The sequence below is a fragment of the Chroicocephalus ridibundus genome, chromosome 2, assembly GCF_963924245.1.
Source record: "Chroicocephalus ridibundus chromosome 2, bChrRid1.1, whole genome shotgun sequence".
Classification (NCBI taxonomy): Eukaryota; Metazoa; Chordata; class Aves; order Charadriiformes; family Laridae; genus Chroicocephalus; species Chroicocephalus ridibundus.
In genome coordinates, this window is record NC_086285.1 from 160094212 (window position 1) to 160116922 (window position 22711).

General features: G+C 39.7%; 1 protein-coding gene across 3 annotated transcripts in view; it reads right to left on the reverse strand.

Annotated features, from left to right (window-relative positions):
• Positions 1-754: 754 nt before the first annotated feature.
• Positions 755-22711, reverse strand: part of KCNQ3 (potassium voltage-gated channel subfamily Q member 3) — a 215181-nt gene continuing 193224 nt past the window's right edge. For all 3 annotated transcript variants that reach the window (XM_063327551.1, XM_063327553.1, XM_063327552.1), the window contains 6 exons: positions 16219-16406; positions 15070-15172; positions 12364-12495; positions 9797-9895; positions 7934-8018; positions 755-6979 (listed from right to left, as the gene is read on the reverse strand). In XM_063327551.1, the coding sequence (XP_063183621.1) occupies positions 6242-6979; positions 7934-8018; positions 9797-9895; positions 12364-12495; positions 15070-15172; positions 16219-16406 (1345 nt within the window). In that variant the 3' untranslated portion in view covers positions 755-6241. The remainder of the gene's footprint in view (positions 6980-7933; positions 8019-9796; positions 9896-12363; positions 12496-15069; positions 15173-16218; positions 16407-22711) is intronic.

The window sequence follows — 22711 nt, forward strand, 5'->3', positions numbered from 1 at the left end:
TTTTTAATACCATTGAAATGCTATCCCCAGCCAAAATTACAAACAGAACCATTCGTAGAAAAGATGTCTGGGAGGATTTTTCCTTGGTAACACCCTGTTTTTGTAAGAGGGCAAGACATTTTAAATAGTTCACGCTGTCCCACAGTGTTTTTTGGAGGCAAGCGAGCAGCCTTCCGGTGGTTTTACACAACCAGAAGACAAACACAGCTGAAGGTACGAGGCCAAGACCACACAGAAACGCAGCAACAGAACCAGGGAGAGAATTCAGGCAAGTGACCTCCCAACCTAACCCTCTTGCCAGCTGTTAAATTCCCTGCAGAGGATATTCAGAGAAGCCTTGTGCCATTACTATGATCTCTATATATTTTGTGTGCAACTTCACCATATTTTAGCACATTAGTGTCTCAAATCTGAATGTATTTTTTCGCTAGTTTTCATTTTCCCATGCATATATGATCAAAGCCGTATAAGATACATGGCTACTAAATCAAAAGAAGTCACAAATAATGGGACCTACTGTGCGTTTTATTATAACAGGACTAGCTGTGGAAGCCAGATAAAGCCTACCAGTAGCTATGAGTTCAGTCCTGCGTAGATGAAGTCAAAGGGATCTTTGCCAATGTCTTTGCTGGGGGTACATTGGACATTGTGTTTTAATACGTGTGAAGACACCACGATTTAAACGAAAAGAAATTCCTCCACGTCATAATTGAAATTTCTATTTATTAATAAGTGGTGCAGTTTTTAAAGACAGAACATAAAAAATCAGTTAAGAAGTATTGTTTGCATAATATATTGAAATAAACATATTAAAGTTGTTCAAATATTGGACAGTGCCAGAATATAAATTACACATACAGTTTAAAAATTACAATAAATAATATTATAAAGAGCACTAAAGGCCACTTGTATAAAAGTTGTGTTCCCTTGTCAGCCAGAATCTGAAAAGCATCTTTGTAGCATGGAGAAAATTTCAGTGAGCAAGGCACAAATACTAGTAATAATAAGATGCCATAACTAGAAAACAAAATGCAGTTGGCCATGTAACCTTCAGTCTCAGAGGATGGAAATAGGATCCCACTTCCAGTATTTTGCTTCACTTAACTTCAGAGGGAAGCTACCAAAAGCCAAGTTGGGAAGGATCGGATCTTACAGCCTGAACGACCAGAAGCAACAGCGATACCCAGGATCTTCGTTCCCACAGTGCCCAGCTAAAACCACTTGAAAACGGCCCCTTTTTCCTCTGCACCTCTGCAAAACAGGAGTTCACAAAAGTTCACTTCAAAAGTGAACACTCGCATTCACCTGGACTCCTGAAAAAGCGGTATCACACCAAATTCGTGAGGTGCTGTAGAGAATTTAGGTTTGCAGCTCTTGGTGGCCTCAAGTGTAGTGGAGGGGCTGTGGGGTGCAAGGAGCCAAGATCCAGCTCTTTCTCACGTGCTCTGCACTAAGGGGGACAAATTCAGTTCAGACCTGACACCGCTGCAACTGCCAGGCTCCCAGCAGGGCTGAATTTGCTCCTTAATCTGCGTTTTCTGATTGCTTTAGGCTGTGATCTCGCAGACCGGTCGGACCACGCTGCTCGCCTGAAGGCCACGAGCCAGCAGCCCCACTACGCGCGGGTTTCGGGTGGGCTTTAGTTGACGGCGCTGCTGGGCCACAATTTGAAGCAGAAAAATTTAAAAACTATTTCCACTCTGAACCGTAACAATGCAGCAAAGTTACAGATAAGAACAGAGCAAATATAGCCGATGTCAGTTTTGGGGACTTTTCAATCAATCTCGCCACGTGCTGAATTCCCTTTTATTTCGAAGGGAGCCAGACTGATGAATTCAGTGCAGGGAAAAGCCAAGGCAAGGACAGCAGCTATGTTCCTGACTAGATTTTTTTTTAAAGGATCGACTCCTGAAATGGAGCATAAATTTCTATACTTGCACGCTTTAGCTAAACATTCACTTCAGCCTTCATGAAATAGTCTCAGTTTGAACCTAAAGTGAGGAAGCTTGACCGGTAATAACGCTGCAAAGGGAGGTACGCAATGTAAACACAGACTCACCTTTCCAAAAACTTCCAGATGCGTGTCATTTGTTAGTGACGGAAAATCAGCATAAAAATGTAACTGAGAAAAACGTCTCCAGATCAGTGCTGTCTTGCACAAGGAAATGCATAAATAAAGGCAGATTAGGACACAATCCCATTCCGGGTGCATCAGTTTGAGGTTTCTTACTGGCTTCAAGGAGAGCAGAGGGAAGGCCCACACTTTCTGATTATGAAAAACATCTCAAGGCCTGAAATAAATCCTTGCTCACTTGTATGAGTTAAGGGTCAGCGAAGAGTGGATTCCAACGGTTAATTCTCTTTAATGTTAATTATATGTAAACAACGTGTCAGTGTCAGTCTATCTGCTGGGAAGGCCTGACTCAAAGCTGATAGCCGTTAAACTGAAATGCCGCACACAAAGGGAAGAAGGGATAAATCTAATCTGCTCCTAGTATGCAGAGTACTGTTGACACAGAAATAGTGCCTCTCAAATGAAATTGTGAATAACTGATTCCGCGTATGTGGTGAACCCACTCCGCAAAACAGGTCCTGACCTTTTAAATGTTGCCAGGGCAAATAATCACAGTTGTTTTAATTGGTTTTGTCCAGTATCTACGGTAGAGACATAAACTGCAGTTCTAAGGTTGATTCACCTCCTGGACTCAACCTGAACTGGAGTCTGATGAAGTTTGTGTGCACATCCCAGGTCAGGGATGGTCTCCAGATCTCGCCTTGCTGGTGACATCTCGACACGCCTCTGTTGTCACCATAGACAGCAGAACTGATGCACGCCCTATTTTAAATACGGATGACGGAGGAGGCAGAGAGCTGCTAAGCACATCACCCTTCTGAACAGAGCGGCGACTGGTTTCAGTGAAGAGTGTTAGAAAAAATAAATATTAAAATAAGCTAATGAGACCTTCCTTGGCCCTCTTCTTTGATCTCCTCCAGAGGATCAAGATGTCCATCGCAGAGGGTCTTGCTGAGCTTACCACCAATGCCTTTTAATAAGAGGCAGACCTCATCTGGCCAGTTCGCGCATCATTAAATACTTTGTGATGTGGCCACAAATACCCGACCTCTTTTTTTCAAGCTGCACATAATCAATCGGTGCTTACAGCCCACAGAAAATGCTGACTTGAAGGCAGTTCAGCTGCTGAGTGCACACAGCGCAGGGCAGCCCAAGTCCCACTTTCTCTGGGGCTGCACTCTGTGTGCAGGTGAAGACTCTTCCATCTCTGCCCTTGCTTGGATTTTCTCTTGGAATGAACACACCTTTTTAATGAGGTGATTTATGGATTTTCAGCCAGGTTTAATACTGAGAAAATATTCCCTTTATATAACCTGGCATGGGAAAAGTGAACTGAAGAATTTGAGGGGGAATCGGGCAGGGAACTGCCTGGCATAGCCACTGTCAAAAGACATTCACAAACGAACTTCTCAGATTGCACTTGGGTTTTGGCTGCCTCAATTTTTGATTGCTCAGATCTAGAAAGCATTTTAAGAAGGGCCAAACTCAAACTAAATCAGTAGGAATGCCAGGCACTTGACATATAAGGGAAGTGAGGCATATTTGGCTAGCGTATACTTACACTAATTTCAGTAGTCAAGGAATGTTAAAATCAGTTTTCATTCTTTTTCCTTTGTCATGTGAGGGTTAAACCTTACGAGTCGCCACAGACATGTATTACCATACCAGAAAGCCTGCAGCAGGTGCAACACAGGTACTTCCTAGAATTACTGATGGCCAAAGAATTCTTCTCAATATGCCAAATTACAATGAATTACACTTTTGTCAGCGCGTTTTATTTTCTTCAAGTTTAGCCATGAAACTGCACCAAATACAGATTATCTTTCAGGTCAATAGCTATTTTGTCAATTAAGTAATTACCAAAATTGTGCCTCATATCATCATAGTCACTGGCCTCAGAACAGCTCCATGGACTCAGCCCAGCCTGCAAAGGCTGTAACTGGTCTGCATTATTTACTCGAGTAACTACAGCAATTTGTTCTCTCTGGAGATCTGTCCCAGAAGGATGTCTCATGATTTAGCTGAAGAAGCAGACGAAGTAAGAAGATCCTAATCCTTTAGATGTCTGCTTAAATAAAGAATAAACAACAAAGATGAAGGCAATGCCTACATCTGGAAGAGAATAGAAGCTCCCTGGATGGAATGACTGTTAAGAGACGTCAAAGACACTGAGGAATTGAACATGAAGTTTACTACAGTGGGCAAAACCCAGCAGGTTGTCTTCCATTGAGGAGCATTCTATTTGGGCCTGTGCAGTACCCGGTTACACATGGGAAGCCCAGTGAAGTGCATCTCTTTCTTGTGCTCTGATTGGATGTGCCAGTGATGCTCAGTTGTGCAGCTGCAGTGTAATACAAGCAGTCACTGCAGAAAGTCCACTTTCTAACACCTTACGTAGGCCAAATCCTTGTGTCTGTGCTGGTCCGTGCTCTAGCCGCGGTGGTGAGGTCATTGTGACGGGGTCATTCTCAACAGCAGGTGGGCATGAGCCATGGTAGAGGCCGCACCTTGGATCAGTGGGGTAGGGCTGAGAGCCTTCCCACTGACTGTGGGCGTACCTGACGTCTCCGCAAGTCACCTCCTGCTCCCTTTGAAGTCAGTAGAAATTTGGCCATGGTAGATAATCGAGTTAAAGATGGGATTAGTCTCACCCTAAAGCTGACGTGTGCTTCGGTTCTTGTACCCTGTGCTCACTGACTGTACTGATTAGTTTTCCACCAGCTGTAAAAAGTGCATAGCCATTGAACTTGACATCAAATGCATGCTGTTTCACGGACACTTGGATTGACATCAGATGAATCCCGCATAGGATATTTGGACAGGCTGGTTTCACTAGTGGTAGAGATATTACATTCCCACTGTCGTGGTGAGAGCTGATTCATTTCTGCCCTGTTCCCAGTGGGTTGGATTGTTTTCCTGCTCTCCCTCAACTTATTTCCAATTCCCATAAAAAAATATTTGGCTAAGGCCTAAGGAGCATACTTATCTCTCTGTTGCTCAGGGACAGGTGACAAAAATGGTGTCTATTTATTTGTACATTGATATGGCACACATTCATGGATTTGGAGCAGTCCATTTCCAAGAGAAAGAGTGAACAGAGAGAGACTGTGCTGGCAGCATCCCACATTGTGGAACTCCCAGGGAAGAGACCAGCGACACCCTGCACATCTGAGGAGCTCAACGTGCTTGGCAAATATTAGTGAACTGAGCCTTACGACCTGTGCATATATACAGACGTATAACTCCCAATTAACACATTGGGAAACTGAGGCAGGGTTACATTATGCAGCTTACTTAGCAGCACATAAGTCAATAAGAGTGGAGTGTATAAACCTGGAGTTCCGTACACTGAATTTTTTGGAACAGAAAGAAAATTTGGCTCCAGAAGTAGCAAATGGACTTAGCAAAATATTTTCTACAAAATAGCATTGTAATCACGCTTTGAGCAATTTTATAAACACAAGTGGGGATTTTCAAAGCAGTTTGAGGGATTTATATTTACATTTTATAATAAATAAATACCCATGACCGATCCCAGGAGGTGGATCTGATAATTTTAAATTCTACCCCTAATTTCTTTTTGACATTTTATTTCATGGGTAGTTGCATAATAGGTCACATGAGAAACATTTAGTGCACAAAACCATTTCAGTAAGGTCATTTACTTTGACTCAGCTTTTTCCCTGCTTTGAGTATTATGTGGTCTTGGCTAGGTTGGTTACAGATTGATTTACTTACATTAGAAAATGGATTCAGATGTTACGTTTCCACAAAGGGATACTGCTCCTGAAAATATTTTTACTTTGCTGCTCTGTTTACAAAATGTAGCAAGGACCACCATATCTCGCATGTCATCGATTTGCCATTGTTGTATTGAAGAGTATCAGATAGATATGTATCATAGAAGAAATCAGCTTCACCATTTATATAGGGTAAAGTCATGCAAACCATGCTCAAAACTAAGCTTCTTAGTTTTGGTAGCATGAAAAAAACTGCATTAGTAAATTGTATGAAATGGTGCAGAATGACTACCACTAATATCACATGCATCTTATGCAGCCATTGGTGTTTTGAACTAGTAAGCTTTGGGTGTAGAGTAAGTGAGATATACAAAGTATGCTTACATTACATGGAGAAGTCAACCAGTGACTGCCCCCACACGCACTTTTAAACTGGCTTATTTGAAGGGGTCCATATTGAATCTGAAATCCCATCTCCCGTAGAAGACAAAGGCATGGAGCCACTTGGTGTAAAAGGGTCGGTGTCTGTGTCCGTTTCCCCCTCTGCTAGGTAGCGTTTCTCTCTCATCCATGCCGATCCCCCATTGGGGCCAAATGGGAAGTCATCTCTGTCTTGGGAGATACTGAAGCCACTTGGGGAGCGTTCAAGTTCCTCGTGGTTGACGGAGAGAAGGGATAATGGAGTATCACTGTCTCTTGTTAAGCTCCTTCTCTGCCTTGGTGACACCTTATCTGAGTAAGGGCTTTGTAGGTCTCCTTGAGAGTGGTAGCTAATCTGGGAGTCCATTAACGTAAATATAGGCAAAACTGTTGGCCTTTCTGCATATGAAGTTGAGGAAGGTGTGGCTTGCAGTTTGCCAGAGTTTTGCCCACCTATTGATAAAGGTTGTGAATGAGTCATATGACCATGTGCTGAGAAACCATAAGGACTGACTTTGTTGACTGGAACCTGCTGGAAATTGTAAGGAGTTTCATGAGCACACTGCTCAGTGTATTTATATATTATTGTTTTTAATTCAGAATATTTGTTTTCTTCTCTCTTCTCCTTTGCAGGAGAAGCAGTTTCTTTCAATGGACTTATCTCAGCGACTTGTATTTGCAGCTGTTCCATATGATGCATATGCATATCAACAAGAAAATCCAGTTTCTTCCCCATGTCATTAACCTGAAAAATACCAATATTACAATATTGTCTCAAGTCAGTTGTTCAATCAAAGAGTCAACGGTCCCGCAAGTGCACTGCCTCCAGCAGTGTGCTGCCATCTTTATTGGTCATGAAGGTAATTACAGGATAAACATGATTTTCCCTTGGAAGCTGGACTGCAGTCCTGCTAGATAAGCCAGACTGCCATTTTACCCTCTAACGCCTCAGATTAAGAAGACCCATCCCTATGAACTGTGCCAAAAAAAATTTTTAGCACTGCTGGATAGTTGGCAGTCCAGCATCCAACCGCAGCCTACAATGTTATGACCAAAGTCTTGATACCATACGGTAAGTGGCTATTACCAAAATACAAGAGATGGAATTACCTTTGCACACAGATGTATTCTCTAACTCTTAATAGTCCCACAACATCAGGATTAACTATCGTGACTAATTTCCTTTCTCTGTTGATAGTACTTTGTGCCTGAACATTTACATTCCATGAAAGAAAATGAGGTGAATCAATGCCACTTGCCTCCATCTTAGTTATATATTTAAAAATGAGAGTGTCTCAACTTGCTAAGCGACAGGTTAAGATGCACAAAGAGGGCCAAATAACAACTGTGGAGGCAATCCTTTTGAGTGACAGACCCTGCAAAAGAAGGTGGTGCCCACAGTAAAGCACCAGACATGACGAGTGTGGTGTTAAAGAGAATGAAAAAGTCCCACCTAAACATCATGATTAGGGTCTTGCTGCCGTATGTAATGGTATTCATTCAACATGTTTCAAAATGCACACTTTCATGAAAAACTAACAACGTGGTTTTGTCATCATTAGTACAAGATCTGAGTGAGTCTTGATCACCAACAGTACCAATCTGCCTGGGTCAGCCGACGACTCATACAGAATCTATGTCAGCTTTATCATTTCTGCACAAGCGCCTCAGCCTCCATCATCGTCATGAAATTACATACCTGTCGTTCAACTTTAACAAATTTGCCCATCATACTTTGGTCTTCAGTATCTGCTGTAGATGCTTTGGCTACATATGGATCGTTTCTATAAAGAAGTAATAACTTTATTAGTGTTCAGTTTTAATTTGCATCACGGTAAGTAATTTATATCAGAAAACAGAATTACTATCTTGGTGGTATATTCATACACCTACTCGGACCTCTCTTTAAGAAAAGGTTGAATTTAGTTATTTATCACACAAATAGGAACAAAAGTCTACTCCATGTGATTCCTAGGCATTTTTAAAAAATGTATTCCTCATTTTTAATTTAAAATTATTTTTGTTCAAAATTAAGATAAAGATTAAGAAAAAAAAAAGCCAACAGAAAGTTCAAAATGAAATTAATCTCAGACTTGGTGGAATAGTTTCAGCTTTGCGAAAAATGTTGAGATATTCTAGATAGTGGGTACACAGATTGCCATGTGGTTTTAAATCTAATTTTTTATAATTAGTGTCTTTGAAGACTGAATTTGAGTTTCAAGGCTGAGTGGGTTTTTCTTCTCAATTTCATTAAACCAAATAGTAAGTGGCAGAGACTGGAAATGCTGTAAAGAGACAGTCTGGCCTGGAGATTTAGAGTAGATTCCAGAATAAATTTTCTTCTACGTAATTCCCTACTACCTGTCCATCAGATGAACTAACTTCAGGAGGTAAGAAGATGATCTCTGCTTAACTAAAGAACTTTGGTTTAGAATTTGATGGGATATAGGATGATCATTATCAAGTTAAATCTTTACCAAAACATTTCCAAACCAACCTTGAAGGAATCTTTCCATATATCTTTCCATAACCTATGTCAAAGTCTAGTAAAACAATTTCTAAGCACTTGATCTTTAACATGACTTAGAACAAATACACCCTAAAACTTTTGGTTTAACAGGTTCAGTTGTTCTTTCTGACAAAATTCAAAATATAGCTGTGAATATAATTTACTCAAGCAGAAACTATAACTAAAATATGTCAGATTTTGTACATTGGGTTACTGATGTTATTTTCTCATTCAAATTTTGCAATCTGCTTCGTTTCCCAAGTGATCATTGCCTCTTCCATATATGTAGGTCTCTGTCTTCACATTTACATGTTTTTAGATTTTTCACTGGGTGGAATAAACCAGACAGAGCCAAGTTAATTTATTTCCTGTAAGATTACTTTTGTTCTGAGCAGCTTTGGGGACAGATTGTTGATGATCTTGTGTGGTTCTTCATGGGTATTTATTGACAGATTGATAGTTGTAAATAACATGAGAAATGTCATTTATTATTGAATTCTTGCTACCAGGAATGCAGCAATACAATAATATGCTGGAACTTTCACACCCAGAAACTTGGTATTGCAATTTATTTTCAGTAATTCTCACCAATCATCAGTTTAAAAGCAACGCCATTAAAACTCTGTGCTTGCCATTTGGTGGGAGCTATAACAAAACTTTTTTCACTTCAGGAAGACAACTTGTTTACCTTCAAACTATTGGTCATTTTTAGTGAGTTTTTAAATGGGTTTACTAGTTGAATGTTAGAAATTCAGCTTTATCAGCAATCACATGTACATATTTCATATAAAATCACATTTCCAAACCATGGAGAAGTTGAGCTAGACAATTATGAAGCCATTAAGTTTAGATTTCCATCATACATTGTTCTTAGGGAAGCCAGTGTCTTTGTGGCTCAACATTTACACATACGTTTCTTGTAGCAACATATCCTCTCAGCATCATTACTGTAACAGTGTACTGGCTGGATGAACGAAAGGCACGCTTATTGGTATGAATTAACTTTTTATTTCCGTTTTTGTCTCTGCAAAAGACTAGGCATAAAAAATTCACCTGGGAGACTGTTGCGAAGGGTAAGAAAAAGCTCCTCCCTTTTGGGATTTCTTATGTTTGGGAGTAGATGGAGGTCCAGGTGTAAAAATCATATCTACTCTGAAAAAAAGAAAAGTGCAATTGCATAAGTCCATCTCTAAATGCGAACACATAGAAAATGCTATGCATCTCTGCAGAAAACAGTAGCAAAGATTCAAAAAGGACGCACGTCTTGATTTAACAATATATTGAGGATCACGATGTGTTTGATCTGTTCTGGGTTCACAATCGATACATTGAATTGTAATTACCTGGTAATTAACTAATTATCTAGCTCACTGTTTCCATACTCTGACATTTGAAACACACGACTTCATTTCCTTCAAAGGAACTAAATAATGCGATTGTCAAAAAATCTCCAATAACAATTGCTTCTAAAAATACCAGGAGAGATCCATCAAGTTTTGTGCTGGATAGTGAAAATCAGAATTTGGTAAAAGATGGCAATTCCTGATACTCTTAATAAACCAATGACTTTCTGGCAGTTATTCTGCCTAATTATCAGTAATTTTTTTTTGTCTTTAATAATTATTCTTTTGGTTTGAAAAATATAACTATAAATGAAGTTTCACTAAGAATCCTACTTGACTCTTTATTTGGAACCAAACCAAAAAGATTGTTTGGGAGGCTCCCGCATGTTTAATTACACACTTTTACTGTATCACTGTATTTTTTCATTTGGCATATCCAATCGCTCAGGTACAAGCAAGTCTCTGTTCATTCAGCCCACGTACCAAACTGACCAGATACCAGTCAGCACTATCCAGAGAGTGTTATCTGTATTATCAGCCAGTCCTTGCAGGTACATTGCATGGCTTCGTGGTGGCCATGGAGTTTTGAAAATGGAACTTAAAAACGCTCAAGGCAAACCTCACAAAGATAGCTAGATATTTTCTAGGCACCCAAGCATTGCTGAGCCATCAGTCAATGCCTCATCCAACTCCTACGGCATCTCACCATTCATAGACACAATGCATAGGACTCACGCCCCTGGTTTTGTCTGATTACAATCAGTGGAGATACAGTCAACACAGTGAAGAAAATTCAGGGGGATTATTAATTATGTTGACCAGCTCTCTATTAACAATAAGAGGAATCTCGCATGGCTTGTCAGGATTAAGCTTTTTCTTAAAGACCTGTAAAAAGGTCTTCACTGACTAGTGAGTCTTTACACTGGGGCACGGCGTTGCTGAGCTGAACATCACAGGTCGGAGGCTGTGCTGTGACTCCTGCCCTGAATCACCTGGGATGTGTCTTCATCCCACAAAACTCTGTCATAAACACTGCGGGAGATGGGCCTAATCATGTCAGGCACCTTTATTGCTGCTAGGACTCAAGCGAGTATCTGAGAGGTTCTCTGCTGTCCAAAGTCACACAACACCTCAGTTTGAAGTAAAGGAAGGATCTCCAGTATAAGGTGTGTAGACCTCTCCATAGATGCAGGTTTCTAACTTCATGAGCCCTCCTCAACTTCCTGAGTTCAAAAAGATATTACTGCATTGAAACTCACGTAACGCAGAGATCATTTTATAGAGTAAGAATGATGTTCTGTGGTATATAATTGAAGACAGGAGCTTTTCTAGAGCAATAATAGTGAGGTAAGAACAAGACATGTTACATGCTTGAAAATGAGATAGCCCGGTACATGAAAAGCACTTTGAAATTAAAAAAAATATGAACTTCAACCAAAGGACCAGAACAGCCTTACACATCTGAGTTAAGTCTAGATAAGGTCCAAACGTGCAGCATGAGTTGCACTCGCTCAGGCCATTCTTGAGAGAAATCAAGAGTATCCCTGTGTGGCATTTTGCTGTTCAGAGCGACGGGGCGGGGAGGGCTCAGGAAATATGGACAGACTGAACTAATCCAGCTACACACATAGACACTCACGGGCACTCAAACTCAGACTTACTAGCTCAAGCTCCGACCTGCTCCCGCAGATCAGGATGCAAGGGGCACACATTTTTGTAGCCATGCCTCAGAAGCACGTCAGGATGAACCACTTCTGTCAGGAAAGTACTGTGGGGGCAGACTGCACCTGAACAGTCACAAAGGCCCAAAATTCCAATTTTTTTCATACAGGTCATTTTACACCTGAGTGAAGGGGATGTAAAACCTTCTGTGCTGATGTATTTTTGCGCTTGTATGAGGTGTTTCATCAGGCACAGGTCAGCACAGAAACCAGCCCAAAGAGAAACTCTACATAGAGCAAATATTGCTTTTATTTATCATCTGTAAAAAGGGGAGAAGGGGAGAAATTTGACCCTAATCAAATAACACAATGGTCAAGAAAATTCACAGGACTCTTTACTCCAATTTCCTTCTTCTAAATATGAGCCAGTGCTCTCTTCTGCTGCAGTTACCCCTACTAGCTGCTCGTTTGCCTTTATTCTTCGGGGAAAAGGCTTTCTTACTGACCAGCTACATTATGCAAAGTCATAGCTTCTGGGTGGCCTCGTAGGCAAATAGGAGAACTATGATTTTATTTTGTCAGCTATATATTTTTCCATTTACCAGAGGATTCTTACCTTGCCTGAAGATATTTTATTCTGGAAAGCATATCAAGATGCCCTGCTGAGTATTGCTCTATCACATCCTTTACATCATAAGGCCTCAAAGTCTCCTTGAATTTTTTTTTATAGAGACGAAACTGTAGGATTCTGCATAATAAACACAAAAATTACTAATTTCGCATAGAAATTCCAGAATGATAATTTGCATTTTATTGAATAATTGATAAATACTTTGGATGCTTGGAAATTGATCACGTTATTTCAAAACAAGGCAATAAAACATAAGTAGAGAATCTCTATCATACCACATTTGTAAATATGTAATAGTTGGCTTTTCATAATTAATAGCCTAAAACAAATTATACACACAAAATGTCTTTTTCAACACTATCATCATAACTAGAAATGGTTCAAAGCTACAAGATCATATGTGGAATTTGATTTTGAACAACACGAGTCACCGGAGATTTTGAAGCTGTGAGGCTGCAGCTGCTTTTTTCACGCTTCAGCCTATTATAAAGCTAATTTATAGTGTATATAATGCTGAATCATTTTCAGCTTGTTTTTTTCATTTTGCACCTGGGAAAATTTTGGATAGGAAATGTTAATTAGATAGATGTGGAAGTTAAGAAGTCAGCAGCAGTTCAAGTCGTGGAGAAAAGAACAAGTGTTAGAACTGCCTGAAGTGTCCTTGAAAAAACAGCAGTATAACATTATCGTTGTTATTCTTGTAATAATAATAATAATAGTAATAGTAATAATAATAATAATGATAATAAAATTGTTGTTATTATTACTATTATTATAAAATGTCCTAGTAATTGATAACAAAATTCTAATAATAAGGACCAGTGCTGGCCAGAGCACTTGAAAACTGTTTGGCATTCTTGTTTCCATTCTTCATTCAACAGTTTATACTTTAGTTTACATTGTTATATTGTGGTAGATTAAACAACATATGTAAAGAATGAAAGATTAAACTACATATGTAAAGAAACATATGTAAAGAATGAAAAGCATTTTATTTCTTTATCTGTCTCAGGCTTGGGATACAAGACTGCTTTCTCAGTAGAGTCTCCATGTTCTTATTGCTCTGAATTGGGGAATTACTGTCGTCTGTTACGTTCTGACCCGTTTTTAATTCAAGGCTGGTGTTTTGGTTTTTTTTTTTAACTTTTTAAAAATCTGTATAAACTTTCATTTAGCAAAGATAATTCTGAGTTTTTAAGGATTTTCAATTCTTTAACTTCGTCACTTATAAATCTTTCAAGATTTCAAAATTATACCTATGCCTATTATAACCTAACTGTATATGATAACAGCAAAACTATACTTTTTAAAAAAATAAAGGAAAAATAGGAATCACACTGTTAGCAATTTCAATTTAAAATCTCCTTGATCGTGACCCTGAAAACCCATTAAGTGTTTTGCCTGAAAGAATTACTTCTCATTAGCATTCAGGGTCTGGGTAAACTATACAAGAAAAGAAAAAAAAAAAAAAAGTTGGGCTTGTGATTGAGTTTAAAGGGAAATTGCATGAATCGATTAGATTTGCACAGGATGTGGGGAAAGGAAGTTTTGCAAAAGTAATAATAGCATGTTTGATGGAGGTGGGGCTGGGAAGCAGGACAGATGGAAAGTTTTTGGTTGAAAGCAAGCAGGTATCAGGGGAAGAAAGGGAAAACTATGGACGAAGTAGGGACGAAGAAACTTCCAGCGTGAGAGAAGCAGTTATGGGTAACACGAACAAAGCCTGTGGGAGATGGATTTCAGCAGGCTTGAGAAAACTTGGAATTTTTAATGACTGGTCCTCCTGCACCCAACCAGAAAAGAACCAGAATACATATCATGGTTGTATACATACAAGTATATGCTTATATACTTATAACCACCTTCCTTGAAGCTTTTCTAAGAAAATAATTTTAGGGCACTCCAGACTTGCAGTATTTCACCTGGAAGGTAGTAATTCCCTGGCCCAAAACTTAACAACTTCTGGAATAAAAAACAATTGCAATGCAAGTAGAGTATTTTCCTATTTAGTAAGTAAAAGTAAAAAGTAGAGTATCTTCCATTTTTCTGGAGAAGAGAGTAAAAAACACAGAGTGAAGGAGTAACAGCGCACCAGTGATGAATTCTGTCTGCTTGATGTGCTAAACACATTATCAAGCATCACTAGGAGTTTTCTAACCCCAGGGAATATCCCTTGTGATACAAAAATAGAGGTGACACACGTCACAAGACGAAGAGTGCTGAAATGGAGACCTCAGCATCTATTAAAATATGACAGCTGAAGAGCATGTTGCACACTCATACAATTATGAGTAAAAAAAGAGTTGAGTCAGTTCAGAGTTTGTTGTTAAGCAAAAATTCCAGTTTTACATAAATATTACAATCACTAAATTGAGCAAGATACTATATTTCTAGCATATTTTAATAAGGAACTGTATTCAATGTTATTTTATAATAAATATATTTATGGAGTATTTTGCAGAAGTGGCATGGTCAATGTTATTGAAAAGTTTTCTTTCTGCATACTTTCAAAGGGGACTTTAAATAGGGTCTGTCTTTTCAATGTATCTAGAATGACTTAATTTATTGCATTTAAAAAAAAAAGTAATAACAGCAACAATGAATCAACACGTAGCAACATGGTAATGGGACTTCTGAAGCATAAGCATTCAAAGTCACAGCAAAGCTTTGAGCAGCATCAGAGACATTTACCTGACAGCTCGGATGGCTGTCTTGAACGTGGGGATCATATCTTCCATAAGGAAGTCGCTGCTGTCGCCTCTCTCTTCTGCCATGGGTTCCCCAGTTCCTGCATCTGCAAAGCAGGTCAAAAAAAGCTGTGTGAACATCCGACCACACAATGTTTAGAGGGAGGTCCGGCCAACCAAAGCACTACATAAAGTAAGTCGAATTTAGTAAAGGAACATCTCTTGCAGGTTCCTCTTTCTCTGATCAGCTCTTGAAAGGGATTTTATAATTCTGCCAGGACAGCTGTAAGACACATTACTTGAGGGCTCTCCTCTCAGATTCCAGCATTTCTGAAACTTGGGAACTTTTCTTTGTCTCCAATGGATTTAGAAGGTCCCATTTTTAGGAGCTTTTACAATGATAAATCTTTGCCAAAGTTATTTTACGTAAGGCTTAAACAGGTGTAGAAGCTACAGGCCAAGTTCTCCTTCCACTTGCACTACTTGGAGCTCATGTAGCTTTATGGCAACGGATAATGAGGCTCCAGGTGTGGACACCCAGACTGCGTCCATGACAGTAGTCTGCCCAGCGTGCACTGATGCCAGCTGGCACAATAAAGGAGGAACTGTTATTCAGACACCATTTAGATACTATACATAATCAGAGAAAAATGTGTGCCCAGGGAAGCTGAGAGGAAAAATGCCCTACGCTGTTGCACGGACACCCAGTGGAAATCTGCTAAGGGGCAGCAGTCTTAGGGAGAGTGGGAGGGAAGCAGCCACTGACTCTATAAACAAAGTTTTAAGAGGCTTCGATCTTTGATACGTCTGGACACAGGCTAGTGCAGGGCTGGATGCAGTCTAGGAGGGAGCTACCTTGGCATAACATCACTGCCCAGTGTGCCCTCTTGTTCCAGGTCAAATAGGTTGATTACGCCACTGGCTATATTCTACATTGATTGCTGGTTTTTGGAGGGCCATTGTCTTATTTCAAGCACTGTGTTGCCTGGACTCCAGCATTCATTTTCTGGAACTTCTCCATGTGCCACGTAAAACCAGGGACCGGCCATGCTTGGCCCAGAAAGTCACAAACCTTCAACAGAAGATGCAGAAGAACAAAGTAAAATGGGGAGAAGAGGGGATGAATAGAAAGAAATCAACACAGATGGGCTACCTTCTGAGCTTTGCCAAAAAGCGTACGCTTTCATTCGGAATGCAGTGCGAAAACGCTCCTTATTATTCAAGACAACATTCTTAGGCTCTTTTGAAGGACTTTCTTCAATGGCATCTACATTCAGAGGGGTAAATAGCTTTCCTTTAGTATTGGTACCACGAACCCGATCCAAGAGACCCAGCTTTTGGCTACAAAATAAGCAAAAGTAATCATTTTCCTCCTTTGTACACTTTTAACTTGTTTTCATGATGCTTTAATTATATAATGGGCTAAATAAATGTTTTGTACACAAGGACACTGCTGGGGCTACCGTAATACATCAATGTCTTTGTAAGCAACAGCTAAGCTCCACAGATAATTAACTGGTTTTTATGAGCATTATTTGTGTCAGTGTTGAAAACGTTACCAGAGGGTCTTGCTATCCTCTCTATGTGATGTATCACAGTGCTTCAGCTCCAGTAGCATGTCTGAAGCATTAGATTTATTATTAAGAAGAGAAACACCGCTAGTTAGGCAGTTATATTGTCTAATGATAAGGATGCTTGGCCTTTCCTGTTCAGTGCTTTCTTTAACTACTGGGTCTGTGGCAGGCTATTAAATGAATAACTCATGTGCATAGCCAGGACTAAAATAAGTCAGATGTGCTGTGAAACAAATAAATTATCAGTAAAACACTGGAAAGGCATTGCCAAGCAATTACTAGGTACATAGCAGGGCAGGCTACCCAGTTCTCTCCACCATTTACTTTCAGTCATCTCTGACTATACTAAAAATTGAGGTGACCTATACGAATTGTAATAAAGTGACATATTTTGTTCCTCTGGTGATTCCTTGCACTGTCCTCTCATGGATTTACTGACCAAAGACATTTTTGCTTCAGTGACAAGATATAGCTAGAATCATGTCTACTTGCCATCTTACCAGCATCCCTTCCGGCCAGTAACCCTTCTGACAGCCTGATGACTGCAATGGCCTTAAAGGTCACTGGAAAGACCAACGCAAAAGGAATTCTGCTAGTGAGTGTGTCAGCTTAAATATGCTCTGAACACTTCAGAGCTGAAAGATTGTGTAATTGTTTGACTTGCTTGTTCAATTTGCTGCTTAAATATTTGTCAGTTGCTTATTTGTTAAAAAAAAATGTGGGGCTAAGCCATGGGAAGAAAGCCTGCCTTTTAACCCATTCCTGGATGTTGCAGTGTGGGACAGCTCTGGGGAGAGGTGAATTGTGCACACACGGTCACGATGCCCCTAGGTGCAGGAGAGAAGGGCAGGCAGGTTGAGTCGGGGGGGGGCGAGAAGAAGCCACTGCAGCTAGCAGGTTTCTGAGAGACACAGATGGGAGCAGAGCTGAAGGACAAACAGCAGGGGTGACCAGAAGAAGGAGATTTCATAGGTATGCAAAGAGATATCTATGCAGTACGCTCAGCTGAAGCCACTAAACTAGCTGGCAGGAGAGGCAAGCATGGGGAGGGTCTACCATGCAAGGACATAGTCGACAAAGATGGAGAATTGCGTGCAGACCTTGCAAGTGAAGGGTCCCACTCACAGAGTAATTATTCTCTATTTAAGGAGCTGTCTTGCTCAGATGGATTATTTCTGTGTTCTAGAATCTCTGGTGCCATCGGTGCACCTCTTCAAAAGAAGGATCTATTCTATCTTGGAGCTCTCTCTGTAGCAGTATCCCTCAACAATGGAAGTTCTTAGGACATTCCTCTTAAAATGATAAAGGCGAGATGGATTTAAAGACATGTATGATGACTTTGCAGCTTTCATAAGAGGGTCGACACTGGTAGAAATACTGCAGTTTACAGCATACAAATCTTACACGATCTGAGCCTTGAACATCACAGCTGTTGCAGGTTTTTGTTGTTTGTTTTGCCTTTTTTAAATTTTTTTTTAATATGAATTACTGGGCCTCTCATCTCTACTATCTGTTTCTGATTAATGTATCTTTGACCCAGAAGGTAATGAAATATAGGCTTCCCCGTCACAAAAGATGGAAGCACTAAACCTTCGTGTAGGATGTTTTTTCATGCCTTCTGAATTTTCTCGTTGACAACATGACAATACTTGTGAATGTAATTTCTGCAGCCTAGTAAATTCAGGTACTTGCCCTGTCACTGCATGTAGGAAGTGCAGATGTGCGTGCATGTATGGAAGTGCCAACCAAGAAGGACTTGTGTGAGTACGGAGACGCACTGCCAATCCTGCTACATCAGCATTGCCAGGACTGAAGTCAATGATGTGAGAAGATAAAAGCATGGATTTGAGTGAAGAATTAGAATTAGAAGTGAATGGTATTAATATTACTCAGACTTTGCCCTAATGTAATTTCCTGAGGAATTCATGGCATGAGGGAAAGACAAAGAAGGCACAGACAAATGTGCAGAGTAAAAATCAGGGATTAATTCCTTCTTTGTAGAAAAATATGAGATGTTACTTGTTGACATCTGTGGCAAATTAGTCATCACAGAATGTGTAGTCTCATGTTTGGTCTTAAGCACTTGTTTAAAAAGTGGTTTCCATAGTGCTTGCTTTTGGGTTAGAATCTTGATCTGATTGATCCACCAGTGTGCTCTAATGGTTAGGCTGATGGTGAGCGCAGGGTCCTAAGTGGTTTGTGTTCTACTAAGACAGGGAGAATCCTGTGATCTTTTTTCCACATCACTATCAATTCTCTGTTCTTTCAGAGACCATGTTTGAGAGGAGTACTGCTTTACAGTACAGATGTCTTAACTCCATGGCATTTCTGTAAAATTTAAGCTCTTCAAGCATTCAGCTACGAAATACAGGAAAAATATATACAGGAGAAGATGAGAGCTAGCGATCAAGTTTTGAAAGGCCATAAAAAGTAAAGGTGAGGAAGTAAAACTCAACTGAATGAATTGTGTGTGTTTTTTCGAGGGGTAAAGTAGGGAAAAAGAAATTCTAATGTCCCAATAGTAATAAAACCAAAGTCTGAAGGAAGAAGTTATTTCAAGGACGGTCAAGAAGAGTCTGGAATCATGGCACATCACTGAAAAGGATTTTAATGCACAGAAATGCACCAAAAACCTAGCTGAGTGATAACAATCACTCAGCCAGGCAATATAAACTGATGGGCCTGCAGATGTTAGAGGGAGTGCGCTTGTGTGGCCTTCAATGTGAAGAAAAACAGACAGCAGTCAAGCAAGCTTGGCATCGGGGAGATTTTTGTAGACTGAAGGAAACTGTGAAATAAGCTAAAAGAAGGATGAAACTGAAGCAGTTTTAGGATGAGTAGATCTATTCAGTGATTATAAAATGAAGATATTTTTCCATAGGTCTGAAAAAATTGTGGAGATCAGCTTTTCCTGGTGGGGGGATTAACAGGTCACCAATGATAGATGAATCTCAAATGAAAGCAGAGAAAGAAGCTCTTAGAAGGATGAAACTAGCAGTGAAACTCAGATGATTTCAGATGATGACGTGATTTCCTCAAGGGCAAGAAGTGGTCACATACTACACACTGGCTTCGAGCAATGTGTTAAATGCCACAAGATTTGATTTAGTAACACTAGAGAGAAGTTCTCAAGAGAAGAATATGTTTAAGGCAGAGAACCTGAAAGACAAAGAAGCAGAAAAATAGGTGAGACAGAAGATTCCAATTGTTTATAAATAGCAGTTTAATACTATATTAGAAAAATAGAGCTATCATTACATATGGCTTCTGTCTCTCTCTCTCCGGAAACTCATCTCTCCAGATGTCTCAAAGTTTGCCCCTTAAAACTCCTGTAATAACTGCCTTCCTTATCAAAAGACAAGGAGGTATAAAGTGCATTGCAACGAACTATAGGGATCAGACCAGCAGGAAAAGTATCCAAAACATTAATCTTGCAGATATTTTTTCAATAAAGGACAGAAATACAGGCAATATGTGCAGAAATCCCTGCCGTGGAGCTATACAAGAATAAGATTGATCAAGATTTGATATCCTCCTCAGATCAAAATACATCAAAACATTCCTCTGCATTCAGTACTAAAGGCTACTTATTTGCAGTGATGTTTTTCACTGCACATTTGTGGGTTGGTTTTCTTTTTTGTGGGGTGGGGGTTTAAGGTAAATAATATACACCAAAAGCATTCTCAAATTCTCTTTCTAGGGAGTTTCACAACTTCCCCCACTGATGTGTCAGTTCAGGAACAAACTGTTGTCCCAAAACTGTTGCTCGAGCATCTTAGGTTTAGGAGCTAGAACTCGTCTGATCTTCCTTAAGCTGCTTAAAAAGTTAAATGTCCTGTCTAAGACTAATCTTCATGCCCCTTTCAATGATCAGTGGGAAGTCAGCAACCTACAGAGTGCAGTTCAGCTTCCTTTCACTTTGGAATGATTTTACATCTGGGGGAACTTGTCTCGTTATTATCTACAGAAAGATCTAGATGATAAGTCAGTTAAAAAGCAGTCTCCCTCTAAGCAGAGAGAGTCTAAGCAGACTTGAGTCTAAGCTAAATTTATCTGAGCTGAAGCCTTCCTCATTAATTGAATCCTGTTTATTAACCCTTAAAGTAACATTCAGATTCATAACAGTATGTTTATGCAATAAATACAGACAATTATGTTCATATCCAGGCAGCCAGAGCAGTAGAATCATCAGAAAATAATTCATCGTCTTCACATGAAAAAAATACAACAGTATGTTGCACACAAAAAAAAAACTGAAACAAAACCCAAGCTTCTTTCCAGATAATGACTAGCTGTCATCAGAGAAAAAATGAACTTTATTCTCATTTCCAAGGGATGAAATCTGGGTCTGCTGGGGTTTTTGTTTTCATTGTGCTTTTTAAAAAGACTTAGAAAACATTTGTTCTCATGACACAATCTCCTTCATTAAAACAGCATGCGCAGGGCTCAGTCGCAGAGTATGAAGCATGCGCAGATCACATCATCTTCCATGAGAGTGGCTAGGACAGTGGTTCCCACCCACAGGTTCATGTACTGCTGCTTGTCTTTAAGAGTCCTCCTACTGATAGCTACTCTTCCTCCCCTTGGGACAGTGGTCCCACTTCATTTGGCTTCCTTACATTCAATAAATGTGATTCCTGACTTCCAGCACAATTCCAGAAATTGGAGGGATTCAAATGCATCCCAAACATGATGATAAAAGTGCAGAGTAGTTTCTCTGACTAGCTTGGATATGTTGCCATTTCTTGTCTTGCATGCTATTGCATCCTCTCCCTTGTGGTGGAATAAAAATTTTCCCAAAAGCTTTGTCTTTGAAGTGGAGTCCCAGCGTGAGAACTCCTTAATTCTGTGGTAGATACAGACCACCATAAAAGGAGGAAGGCAGAAGCAGTGCAGACAATTTGGCTCAAAAGCTTCCTAGCTAGAGAACAATTCAGCTCTCAGATTCTTGCTCCCCAAGAGCATTGGGAATTATTTTGGGAACATCTGAGAGATGAATTTGTTGGCTGGATATACAAGAGATGGCTGGCTTCTGCAGCAGATGTTTTACCCTTGCTCAGAATAACGAGTGGGAACCACTGAACTAGAAATACTTTTGCAGAAACAGTCATGCACGGAAATAATGCAGTTACATCCCATCATGCAAGCCAGATACTCTCCTCTCTGTGCTTTGCTTAGTATTGGAGTTTCATAAACAAATGGTATATGTATGAGAAGAAAGATAATGAATTAATGCTAACAGTGAATCAAACACAGCCCTCTTCCATGTATTTACCACTTTCACCTAACAAGAAGTAATAATAATCAGAAATTTTTTTCATATTTTTTGCAGTTTAGCTAATCATTAGATTTAGCTATTCTCAAGTAACTGGAAGAAACAGGCAGTCATGTTTACTCCTGTAGTTTACTACCTTATCAGCTGTACTTCAGAATCAAACATTCTGAATGAGATTTCCAGAAATATTCTCCTTTGAACTATTCCCAATAGAAATTAGCATGAAATTAACATTGTGAGGACAGCCATGAATCCTGCACTGAATACATGCAGCTGATCTCAGAGAGTTCACTTGTTTTCTTAATATAAAACAAAGAGCATTCCACACTTCTGAGGTACTTCTGAACTTTCGACAATCAGCTTTCCCTTTTAAGCAAATTGAGTAACATTCTTTTCTACAGAAAGGAACTCCCCAAAAAGTTCAATCTCAAAATAATTGCCTTTAACTTCTTGACAACTAATGTTTTCACATTTAAAAAGCCACTTTGCACTCTGAATTTTGACGTCTAAATTTGCAAGTTTCTGATGTCTGAGGAGGAAACACTCCCTTTTCGCCAACCAATTTCCACACTCTGGTGATGTATGTCCTCATCGGTATTTCATTGTAGGCATGACTCTAAATCCAAACTCACCTACCATCCAGATTATTTGCCCAGAAACATGAACACAAGTCTTAACTTTGGCTCAACTTTGATGCCCTTCAGAAAGGGAAAGAGCCTTTATGCACACTAAAGGCCTTTGCTCAGCCCCTCTTCTCATCCACACTTTCTAAAGTGATTGGAAATGGGTAAAAATAA